This window comes from Hemiscyllium ocellatum, chromosome 19, assembly GCF_020745735.1.
Source record: "Hemiscyllium ocellatum isolate sHemOce1 chromosome 19, sHemOce1.pat.X.cur, whole genome shotgun sequence".
Lineage (NCBI taxonomy): Eukaryota > Metazoa > Chordata > Chondrichthyes > Orectolobiformes > Hemiscylliidae > Hemiscyllium > Hemiscyllium ocellatum.
Genome location: NC_083419.1, coordinates 26,324,461 through 26,337,119, shown reverse-complemented (window position 1 = coordinate 26,337,119; position 12,659 = coordinate 26,324,461). Strand labels below are relative to the sequence as shown.

General features: G+C 40.3%; 2 protein-coding genes across 4 annotated transcripts in view; one reads left to right on the top strand and one right to left on the bottom strand.

Moving 5' to 3' along the window:
* Positions 1 to 12,659, top strand: part of rps16 (ribosomal protein S16) — a 435,012-nt gene that overhangs the window by 317,539 nt on the left and 104,814 nt on the right. The window lies entirely within an intron of this gene.
* LOC132824907 (TBC1 domain family member 30-like) overlaps positions 1 to 12,659 on the bottom strand; it is a 67,593-nt gene that overhangs the window by 7,972 nt on the left and 46,962 nt on the right. For all 3 annotated transcript variants that reach the window (XM_060839761.1, XM_060839760.1, XM_060839762.1), the window contains exons 9-11: positions 8,931 to 9,036; positions 2,174 to 2,286; positions 1,463 to 1,599 (exon numbers count right to left, since the gene is read on the bottom strand). In XM_060839761.1, coding sequence (XP_060695744.1) covers positions 1,463 to 1,599; positions 2,174 to 2,286; positions 8,931 to 9,036 — 356 coding nt within the window. The remainder of the gene's footprint in view (positions 1 to 1,462; positions 1,600 to 2,173; positions 2,287 to 8,930; positions 9,037 to 12,659) is intronic.

Below are 12,659 nucleotides of genomic sequence, written 5' to 3'. Positions count from 1 at the left end.
GAGGATTGTAATTGGGCATGTGATGCCCATTTAAGGGCTGCATCCCAGAAGCAATTGGTATTCAGCAAGTCATAGAGATGTACAGCATGGAAACAGACCCTTCGGTCCAATCCATTCATGCTGACCAGATATCCCAACCCAATCTAGTCGCACCTGCCAGCACCTGGCCCATATCCCTCCAAACCCTTCTTATTTATATACCCATCCAAATGCCTCTTAAATATTGCAATTATACCAGCCTTCACCACTTCCTCTGGCAGCTCATTCCATACCCGTACCACACTCTGTGTGAAAAAGGTGACCCTTAGGTCTCTTTTATATCTTTCTCCTCTCACCCTAAACCTCTGCCTCTAGTTCTAGACTCCCCCACCCCTGGGAAAAGACTTTGCCTATTTACCATATCCATGCCCCTCATAATTTTGTAAAGGTCTATAAGGTCACTCCTCAGCCTCCGACGATCCAGAAAAATCCTCCAAACCCTGGCAACATCCTTATAAATCTTTCCTGAACCCTTTCAAGCTTCACAACATCTTTCCGATAGGAAGGAGACCAGAATTGCATACAATATTCCAACAGTGGCCTAACCAATGTCCTGTACAGCCGCAACATGACCTCCCAACTCCTGTACTCAATATTCTGACCAATAAAAGAAAGCATACCAAACGCCTTCTTCACTATCCTATCAACCTGCGACTCCACTTTCAAGGAGCTATGAACCTGCACTCCAAGGTCTCTTTGTTCAGCAAGTGGCAAATGAATTGTCAGGGATTGTGGTTATTTACTTGACATGGAGCCAAAATTGAAAATCTGTTGGCCAGTGGGGGAGGGGGATTATTCAATGTCACTCAGTGGCTGATCAGGGAGCTGGCATTGGGAAGCAGGAGTCCAGATGAGAGCCATCCCCTGAGATCCCCCTCTACCAAGTCTCTCTTTGGCTTCACTTGAACTTTGACCTGAGATCTCTCTTTGATCCTGCTACTCCATCCGCTGGCAATAACAGTAATGTAGAACTGCTGGCTTCGGGCTGGCTGGCAGTTCTCAGGGGATTGAATTTTCACACCACCGGCTCCTCAGTTCTGGGGAAACATGATACTATCTAAATCCCTGATGGGTACTTCACATTGCCAGCCTTTCATCAGTTCAGGCAACGCAGGACTCCTACCAGGTGAGCCCTCATGTCTCAAATATTAAGTTCTACCTCATGTATGCTGTTTTACTTGGAGTGAATATTTTTAAAAGATAGGTGTACCTAACAATAAGATCTTCATAACTGAATCATAATCCATTAGTTGACAGAGTAATATGAATTGGGTCTATTAGGACACTTTGGCTTTGACTTTGCTGTCATCACTGATGCTACTCTGTTAAGCTCATATAATCAAAACCAAGAGCTCTTGTTGTTGTTAACCTTTCAACACTTCCACTTTCTGAAAGGAGAATTAAAAATCATATTAAAGATTACCTTTCTCTTGTTTTTGATATTTCTGCAGTTCTGGGACAAGAAGACTGAATGGTCCCAGGCAGCCAACTGCAGAAGCTATTACATCATCATCATCCAAATCAATCTCTTCATCACTGTCTTTTGTTTTACCAGGATTTCTGTAAAAACGTATTAGGAAAGGGGAAGAAAATCCAATGTAAAACAATGTGTATTATTCAAAAATCTCAAATGGGACAGATTAGAACACTTAATAAAGGTCTTTACAACATATCATTCATTAGATTGAGTGAAAAGCTCAGTGTACAGATGTGATGATGTATTTTCTGGTCACTTTCATTTCTGACTGATTTTTAATTTAGGACAATAGTTTGTGTGTTGAAAATTACAGGGACTTAGGATGTAAGCCACTGTAAAGAGTCAGAAAAGTGAAATTTACAACATCATGAGCAAATTTAACTTCTTTTATACAAGACAGAGGCAAAAGCCACATAACACATGCTCTTTAAATGAGGTGGCAGCATAGTAGAAGACACATATTCAGAAAAATCAAGAATTTAATGGTATTAAAATTGTAAAAAAAAATCACAAAATAATACTTTCACTGTTTAAATATTTGGAACAGTCAATAATCAACATTCATCATCAATTATGAATTATTTATTAAACTGAATTTTATCCAAACACATTGTGCATAAATACTATCATAATTTGGAGAATTGAAGTTTCCCTTACCGTTGTGAATCAGGAGACTTGACAGGGGCTGGGAATGGATTGATATTATAAGTGTATTTCTCTCTCAGTTCAGCCAGTTGTGGAAAGGGGAATGGTGCCATTGAATAAAGAGTCTATAACAGGAGAAATTAAACATGATGCCTTAGTGGGAAGGCTACTTTTGATCCATTCAATAAGCAATTGAGTTTCTTAGAATACCAGATTAGACGCAACTATTCGTACTTTTTAAAAATAAAATTTATAATTGGAAACATCAGTGGAAGAAAAAACAAGTAAAGAGATTTCCTCTTTCCAGTGATGTCTTTGTCTTTCTTCTGAGAACGCAACATCTGTACCACTGGAATGGCTCATTAACTGCTGAAGTGCTGGTCCTGGTCAATTCTTTCTTTTATGACGGGAGCAACAAAGGATGCATTATATATAAAAGCAAAACTTAATTTGTTAGCAGACATGTCCAATGAACTAGGATTATTAGATGTGAGAAAATAATTTGATCTTGAGGACCTTAGTATTATCCATAAGCACCTTTGATGTGTAACAAACACCAAAGGGCTAAATTATGAGATAATCTCACTTGGAACAGTCTTACACACATAAAAGATTAAGAGATGATGAAATTAAGGTATTTAAGATCTCGTAAAGCAGGTAGAAAGCATTTCATATGTCTTAGAGCAGAGGTGGGGAACCTTTGCATGTTGAAAGGCCATATTATGTTAGTTGTAATCTAATAAGGCCACATCCAAGAAACTTCAATTATATATTTTTCAAAATTCACATTATTTTGTAAAAATCTAACTACTATGTACTAAATAACTAAAAAAAAAAGTTAATTTTAAAGTTAACTAACCTTTTAATGACTTTATTGTGACTGCTTTTTGTAGGAAAGCATTTGAATATTTGGTTGCAGCATGGAGGTCTGCAGTTTTAGCTGATCCTCTAGATGGGTATCCATCATTTGTGACCTTAAGGGCGTCTTGATTTTGATTAAGTAGGAGAATGTAGATTCACAGCAATAAGTGGTTAAAAAGCAAGAAAGCATTTTTTGTGCATGTTGCCGAAGGCTTGGGTATTCTATTGTATTTTTCCATATTTCAATCAGATCTTTCTTACCGTCAAATAAGGACTTTAAAATGTCATTTTCTGAGAGCTCAATCAATTCCATCTGTAGTTCTTTAGGAGCCTTGGAGACATCAACTAGGTGAGGTTGAAATGCTAATTTGAGTGTGATGTCATGATTCTCAAAGTCAGAGAACCTTTCATTGTATTTCTTTTACTCTCTGGTATTTTAAGTACATTCATTTTAAGATTAAAATTAAAAATAATAATGGACAAAAAAAACATATTCATAAAAAATAAAAGATTCGTTCTGCAAAATTTGGATTCATTCAAAAGGCCACACAGAATGGCCTAGAAAGCCGCAGGTTCCCCACCTCTGTCTTCGAGCATTCCTTAAAATTAGAGCTTGACCGTACAGGAATGAAATCGAAAGACACATCCCTTTGCTCAATAGGTAGTAAAAATTTGAAACCCACAAACCTAGAAGTGGAGACTGGGTTAATCTTACTCTTCTGTAACCCTCTGATAGATTTTTAGGCAAGGGTATTAAAGGTTAAGGAATCAAAGCAAATGGTGGATTTAGTCACAGATTAAGGTCAACCACACTTGAGGAACTGAATGGCTTACGCGTGTTCCTAATTTTTCTAAAAAAAAGATATACTATAACCAGAGGGTCCCTCTTGTGGTGCAGTGGGAGGGCCTCTACGTTTGAGCTTAGGTTCAAGTACCACCTGCTGCAAAGGTGTCATATCTGAACAGATTACTTCAAAAATATCTATACTATAACCAGCAGCAAAATAAGTAGTAGCACAATTGTACAGTGGTAGCATCAAGGAACCATAGCAAAATAAAATCACTGGGAATGTGGGATAGCTCACCGCTGTTTGGAATAATAACCACAAAATGCGATTGCTGATTGGCCTAACACACAGTTCTGCAAGAGCTCTTCTAGTAGTTGATCTAAGCCCCATGACACTCATTGGTTCGTCAATGACTTTCCCACCATCTTAATGTCAAGTACAGATGTTTGCTGATGATTATACAGTATTTGCATGCAGAATGCAATGTGGACAATATTCAGGTTTAATCTGATATTTGACATGTAAAACTTGCATCAAACATGAGCCAAGTTAGGCCTTCTCAGTGATAGAACTGGCCCTTAACATTGAATGCCATCACCATCACTGAATCTCCCACTGTCAATATCCTGCGAGGTTACCATTGACTAAAAACTGAATCGAACCAGCCATATAAATGCTCTGGCTTCAAGAACAAGTAAGTAGCTAAGTATTCTGGGTCAAATAACTCATCTCTTGACACCTCAAACCCTGTCAATCATCAAAAAATCACATATCAGGAACGTGATGGAATGTTCCACACTTACCTGGATAAGTGAAGCTCCAACAACAATCAAAAAGTTTGATACCATCCAGGAAAAAGAAACCCACTTGACTGGCACCCTATCCACCACCTTCAATGTCCACTCTCTCCAACACCATCAGACCAGCAACATAAGCTATCTATAAAAGATACCGCAAATTGCAAGCTTCTTTCGGCAGTACCTTGACCTCTCCAATCAAGACAGACAAGGATAACAGATGTATTGGTGCACTACCACATGCAAGTTCCACTCCAATATACACTCCATTCAGACTTGGAATGAAATTGCCATTCCTTTAATGTTGCTGTTTCAAAACACTGGACCTCCTTTCCTAATATCACCGCAGATCCAACCTTATCAAGTGGACTACAGCAGCTCAAGAAAGTGGTTCTCTACCATCCTGACAAAGGTAACTAGGGATAAGCATGGAATTCTAGCTTTGCCAGTAATACTGACAAGTTCATAAAACTATAAAAAACAGAATGCATAGCTTGAAAACCTGGTGGAGGAAAATTCAGTCAAGGCTTTTGAAAAATAATTAGAGAAAATATGGCATTGGCATTGTGAAAAGTAGAGTGGGATAAGATGTTTTTGCAGAACACTGAAATAGACATAATGGATCAAAGGCTTCGTTTTGTGTTGTAATCATTCCATGATTTTATATTGAATCACCGATGTAAGTTCTAAAGTGTGGGAACTTGAGAAAGAATTTTTTTTCCCATTGGTTGAATTGGCCATGATGCTTTGTGCTGCATTAAGCCAAGTAGGATGAATATTGAATTTCATAGAAATATTCCTCGGAATGCTTCATTCAGCTTTGTGAGTCATAAATCAGCTATTTTAAAAATTATGTGCAACATGGAATGAGAAGAAAATTGCTTATAACTAAAAGTTTTTAAGTGATCCCTTAGGGCACCTTAAAATGGAAATAATGAATGGATCATTCAATAAATGTAACCAAACATCATCTGAATTCTGCTTAAAGGCGCGAGAGCAGATGGTGACTAAATGCTGTTTCTATTATACAGGATTCCAAGATTTTGTCTGGTGTAATATAGATCAAATTCCATGATTAAATCTTCCTTTCTTTGACAACTTAATAATCACTTTATCTATCTTGTGTGAAAAGATTGATTTTTCCAAGAATTAAGGTCATCACTTTATAGAAGCAAGTCAAATTTAATTTAATTACATTGATGGCTTGGCACTTTAGTAATTTGATGCTTATGATGAATTAGTCCACCTTTCCAGCAAAATGAGTGGCCCTGTTAAGATGTTTCTGACAACCATCATGTTATTAATGCAAGGTGGCTCAGTAGTTAGCACTGTTGCCTCACAGTGGGTTCCATTCCACCCTCACGTAATTGTGTGTGTGGAGTGTGCACATTCTCCCTGTGCCTGTGTGGATTTCCTGCTGGTGCTCTAATTTCCTCCCACAGTCCAAAGATGTGCAGGTTAGGTGAAATGGCCTTGTTAAATTGTTCATAGTGTCCATGAATGTATAGGCTAGGTGGGTTAGCGAGGGGAAATTTAGGGATATGGGGGAGAGGGTTTGGGTGGGATGCTCTTCAGAGGGTTGTTGTGGACTTGATGGGCTGAATGGCCTACTTCCACACTGTAGGTATTCTATGATAAATCATAACACAGATGAGTCTACACTTTACTGCACTTCCATTCTCAAAATTTGCTCTAGAAATGATATGACAGAGTTAATGTTTACTTTACAGATACGTAAGGCTTAAAAAATGTTTGGGCACACTGTGATATCAGTCTGAGTTGCACATTTGGAGAAATTTCTGCTGTGAGCCTAGCTTTACCTTCTCGCTGTATTTTACCAAGCACATCTCATTAACCACCTACCTCATATCATGGCATCACTCATGTTCTATTTCGGCTTCACCTTACCATGTACTATGCAACTTACAAATGGATTATTACACTGATTCTATGATTTGTTTTCAGAAGCATTGGGGCTGTCATAAGATTTAATACCGGCAACTAATTAGGATAGACTTAAAAGAGATCCAGCAGCTCAAAACTGGTCTTCCATGAAGTGCTGAGGGACATCAGCAGCAGCAGCAGAATTGTCATCTACCATCCTGGGAGAATTTGCCATTCAATGAGTATCTTGGAATTAACCGGCATCCTTTGCAACCGTGGCATGTTTATATGTCCACGGGATACCTAGATAGCACTGTCAGTCCAGACCTACCCTGTTCGGTTCCTGATAATTGCCCTGAACTTGACAAACATGGGGGAAATCAAGGTCCTGTTTTGTCAGCAGGGGCCTGGGGGTCCTGCTGCATGGGATAGTGCAGAAATGGGACTTTCTCTTCCCCAAAGACTAATAATGGAGGCTGTGATACAGACTATGCCGTCCTGATCTAAGTTTGCCAACCAGGTTAAAGCAGTCCTCAGCCAATTGGAAGAAGACCCAGCACTGTCGGACGAACTTCAATCTGCCACTCTGTTGCCACTCTGCCAACACAACTGCAACTGCCATTCTTTCTGATACATTCAATCTCTGTTACAGTTCCCACATCCCACCAAGATACATGCCCTACCACTCTCACTACTGCCTGCTCCAGCTTCCCTCTCTTGCTCCCACTCATCCCAACCCCTAACACCTCTATGCTCTCTGCACTACCTAATCACTCACTCAAGACACTTTCCTACCTACATCAAAAATAATTGCTATGTCACCCATTTTTACTGCCCACAAAAGCTGCCTGTCTCATTTCATGAGAATACCAGCCCACAAAAGGTGACTCCTCATCCTGAGAGTGTCAGAGATGTGTCATGAGGATTCTGAGAGGTTGGCACATATCAGATATTAATTTTCAAGAAATGGGGTTCAAGTGACCAGTGCCCATGGACTTCACCCTGTGATGTTGATGCCTGGTGTATACCACAGAGGTTTTTCAGAGCATGCGGTGAGCTGAACTCCTCAGGTACCCACTCTGAATTCCATGTCGAGTTTTCTCATTGTCTAATTTGTTTGGTGCATTGGAATGGTAGGAAGCTGAATATTAAGAGACTTGCCAGGCCACTAACAAGGTGTTCAGCCAGGTGCAAGCCATGCTTCTTGTCAAAAGGTAAAGTGAGATGCTCCTGATATCTATATCAGCCCAATGGACTTCTCATTCAATTCTGACTACCACAGAAATCTCAAACTGGATTGAATCAATCCAAATTAGTTTCTCATGCAATTGACTTAGAAAATACTAATTGAAGTGTTTCTAGTTATGACTGGATTCAACGCAGACTGTAACAGCATAAGAAATGGAAGCAAGAAAAGGCCATTGGGCCCCTTCAGCTTGTCTCTCCATCCACAGCCAATCATTTTTCAACTTCACTTTCCCAGCTTTTCCCCATATCCCATGATTCTCTGAGAGATCAAAGTTTTATCACAGCTTTGAATATATTCAACAATGAAGATTCCACAAACATCTGGGATAGAGAATTCTAAACATTCACAAATCTCACTGTAAAAGGTTTTCTTCATATCACTATTAAATGATTGAAGCCTTACCCTACCCCATGCTAAAAACTCCCCAGCCAAGGAAAACAACTTCATAGTATCTACCCTGTCGAGTTTGCCTCAACAAGGTTACCTCACATTCTTCTAAACTTCAGAGTATCTAGTCACAGTTCACTCAGCCTTGACAGACAGTCTTGAACTGGACTTTGCAAATGTCGTTACTAAATCCAGGAGAAATCAGGAGAATTCAGGAGAAATCTCTTAACTTCTTAAGTGGAGTTCACTCCAACACTGAACGGTTGAAAAGAAGAGTAATGATGCATTTAGCTGGATAAACATTTGAGAGACAAAGAAATGGCAGGATATTCTAATAGGATTAGAATATTGATTAGATAATGGGTGCAGGGGGCAGAAGACTCATATGGAGCATAAATACACATACACGCCAGGAGGGCCGAATGGCCTGTTTCTGTGCTGTCGGTATTTTATAATATTATATAATATTACCCTTTAATATCAGATGATCATCTCATATCAGGAACTAATCTAGTGAATCTTAGCTAATCAGCCCCAATGGAAATCAATCCCTCCTGAGACATGGACAACAAAACTGCACACTGTTTTCCTTGTGTGGTCTCATTAAAGCCTAAGAAAATGATACCAAGCCTTTTAGTCATGATCATTTTTTTGTTGCTATTTACTGAGAAATGATAAACATGCTCTTTTGGAAACTATCTAAAGTACAGGTAAATGCTGCAAACACAGGAAACCTTCTTGATCATGTTACCACAAATTGTGCCTGAAGAAATTCTCTTGCATAAATTGGAGCAGTTACTGACCTGCATCAGCTCATTACAATCAATCAGACTATCTTCCAGCATCTCTTGAGTTAGCTTTCCCATGGTGCAGTAGAATTCATCTGCACTTTGGCAGCTTTCGATTCTTCTGTTAAAATGAAAAGTGGCCTTTGTCACTATTATTCATGTAAAAACATCATTTTTTTGTCCACAGTGTGACTTCACTTTGTATCCACTTGTGAAATGCACTCTCAGTCTCAGTTGGGTTGTCACGAATAGAATCAAGTGGATGCTTGCTACTTTAGCACAGCTTGTGGGTTATGAAAGCAAAATAGTATATTAATAAATATTGATATCTTAAAAGTTATTTTTAAAACTAAATATCTATTAAGAAATCACCAGGAATTGAGAACATTCCTGACTTGGTTCATCCTTTAATACACTATTCAGTCATTTACCTTAACTCTTGCCTTTGATTGCATATTAGAGATTTAAAAATTTTTGTTGCGATCACTAATAATTTTTCATTTCAACTGTACTAATTGACTAAGTGTAGTCAGACCTGGAAAGGTCTGAATGAATTTTGATATGAATTTTTAGTGCTATGGGGAAATAACGAGAAAGCAGGACCAATCAAACAGTTCTTTCAAAGAGGAAGCGCAGAAATGACGTTACAAGATTCTATGCAACTTACAAATGGATTATTACATTCAATCTATAATTTGTTTTCAGAAGCACTGGGGTTGTCATGATATTTAATACTGACAATTAATTAGTATAGACTCAAAAAGAGATCTCGCAGCTCAAAACTGGCCATCCATGAAGTGCTGAGGGACATCAGCAGCAGCAGAATTGTCTTCAATTCCAATCTCTCATCTCATAGCCAGAACATTCCTCAGGTAAAAACGAGGACTGCAGATGCTGGGAACCCAAGTCTGGATTAGAGTGGTGCCGGAAAAGCACAGCAGGTCAGGCAGCATCTGAGGAGGAGGAAAATTGATGTTTCAGGCAAAAGCCCTTCATCAGGAAAAGAGGCAGAGAGCCTGCAGAGTGGAGAAATAAATGAGAGGAGGGTGGGGGTGGGGAGAAATTAGCATAGAGTACAATAGGTGAATGGGGGTAGGGATGGAGGTGATGGGTCAGAGAGGAGGGTGGAGTGGATAGGTGGAAAGGAAGATAGGCAGGTAGGACAGGTCATGGGGACGATGCTGAGCTGGAAGGCTGGAACTGGGGTAAGGTGGGGGGAGGGGAAATGAGGAAACTGGTGAAGTCCACATTGATGCTCTAAGGTTGAAGTGTTCCGAGGCAGAAGATGAGGTGTTCTTCCTCCAGGCATTGGGTGGTGAGGGAGCAGCAGTGGAGGAGACCCAGGACCTCCATGTCCTTGGCAAAATGAGAGGAGGAGTTGAAATGTTGGGCCACAAGGCAGTGGGGTTAATTAGTGCGGGTGTCCTAAAGCGTTCTGCGAGGAGGCGTCCAGTCCCCCCAGTGTAGAGGAGACCGCATTGGGAGCAATGGATACAATAAATGACATTGGTGGATGTGCAAGTAAAACTTTGATGGATGTGGAAGGCTCCTTTAACACCAGCCAGCAAGGACATCAAACATTTAGTGAGGACTGCAGGAAGGAGTGCCCGAGTAGCACCTATAATTTAAATGCCAACCCATTGAAGCTGCAACATAGGTCCACTTGCATGCAGAAAAGCAGAGCAGCAAGCTATAGAGCGAGCTGTGTAATCCCACAACCAATGGATCAGATCATAGTTCAGCAGTCCTCCCACATCCAGCTGTGAATGGTAGTAGACAGTTAAGTAGCTAACTGGAAGAGCAAACCTTATTCTCATTGTCAGAGAAGTACAGCACATCAGTGAAAAAGTCAAGGCTAAGCATTTGCAAACATCTTCAGCCAGAAGTACCAAGTTGATGGTCATTTCAGCTTCTTCCTGAGCTCCAAGCATCCCAGATGGCTCATCACATTCTGAATTACTCCATGTGATATATGAAAAAGCTAAACAAGTGAGATAGTGAAAAGGCTCTATGACATGATGACATCCTGGCTGCATTACTGAATACCTGTGTTCCAGTAAAAGCTGGACACATGAATAAGTTGCTCCAATACAATAGTACTGGTAAATTACTAGCATTTACCTGATATGGAAAATTCCCCAGATATGTCCTGTGCAGGACAAATCCAATCCCCTCCCACTCAAATATCACCCAATCAGTACCTACACTTGGTTATGAGTAAAATGATAGACAGTGTTCTGGAAAGTGCTATCAAGTGGCACTTACACAGCAATAACCTGATCATTGATGTTTATGCTATTGTTTGGGTTCCATTAGGACCACTCATCTTAAGATCTTGATACTGCATTGGTCCAAAGATGGTTGAAAGAACTGCATTCGAGTCAAGAGGGGAGAGTGACTGCCCTTGACATCAAGGCATCAAAGAATATGCCCTCACGGAGGTCTAGCCCTGAGGGTAATCTGGGGTTAAAGTGTTCTACTGGTTGTAGTCATTCCTAACACAAAATAAGGTGATTATAATACTTGGAGGCCAACCATTTCAGGTCCAGGGTGCTACTGCAGGAGTCCCTCGGTCATTTTTGAAAACAAGATGGTGGTGGAGTAGCAGGGCTGAACCCTGGCCTCATTTGTTCTCATCTGCTTTCTTTTATTTCTCTTCTTCTTCATTTTACTTTTGCTCTTTTTTTCCTTCCTCTTCCTTTTTTTTTAAAGCCTTTTACTGCGATTTGGGCATTCAGCATGGCAGCGAGAGTGGGCCACGTGCAGAATGATGGCAGCCTCCTAGTGATTGGGGACAGTGGCCTCCCGTGCTCCTCTTGGCGATTGAAGGTGGTGGCAGCAGCATGGCATCAGCACAGCAGCAACAGCAGGCCACGAGTGGGATGGCAGCAGCTCCCCAGTGATTGGAGGTGGTAGTAGCAGTGGTAGCAAGGTAACAACTCCCCCTGGTGATCCACGCTGCAGCAAATCACCTCCCATTAATCTGAAGTGGTGGCAGCTGCCGAAGTAGCAGCAACAATGCTGTTTCTCCCAGCAATTGCCTAGGTCGAGGACTTTAAGATTGAGACCTTTTTCCTTAATTAAGATCTGGACTTTTTAAAATTTCCTTTCGGCTCTTTTATTTCTGCTGTTTTTTTAAAAACATTTTGTTGCTTTGCAACCAAAATGGTGCCGCTGAGTGGCGACTTTGTGCACTTTTTGCTGTACTGCTGTATTCCTACGCATGAGTACGCATGACAATAAAGTCTAATTCCACTTCTCTAATTCTAATTCTAGGCCCCGCTATCTTCAGCTGCTTCAATGACCTCCCTCCATCATAAGGTCAAAAGTGGAGATGCTTGTTGATGATAGTGCAGCATTCACTACTGTTTGCAACTCTTCAGAAACTGAAGCAGTCCACAGCCACAGGACTGAGAACTGAGATGTGACATTCACACTACACAAAGGCTAGGCAATGACTATCTCCAATAGAAGAGAATCTAACCAACTTCTCCCATACCCTCTGAGATTAAATAGGATTACCACTGCTGAATCCAACACCATGAGCATCCTGGTGGCATCTAGGGAAATATAGCCACATCATTGAATATCATAGATAACATTAACAAGGACAGAAGCACTTAAGATTCCTGCCTACGTGAGGGATCATTACTGTGAGAATCTTACTCATGGTTTGGTACATTATTATCCAAGTTTTTTGTTTCATTATTTTGCAGCCCTAATTCTAATTTCTCAGACTGACAC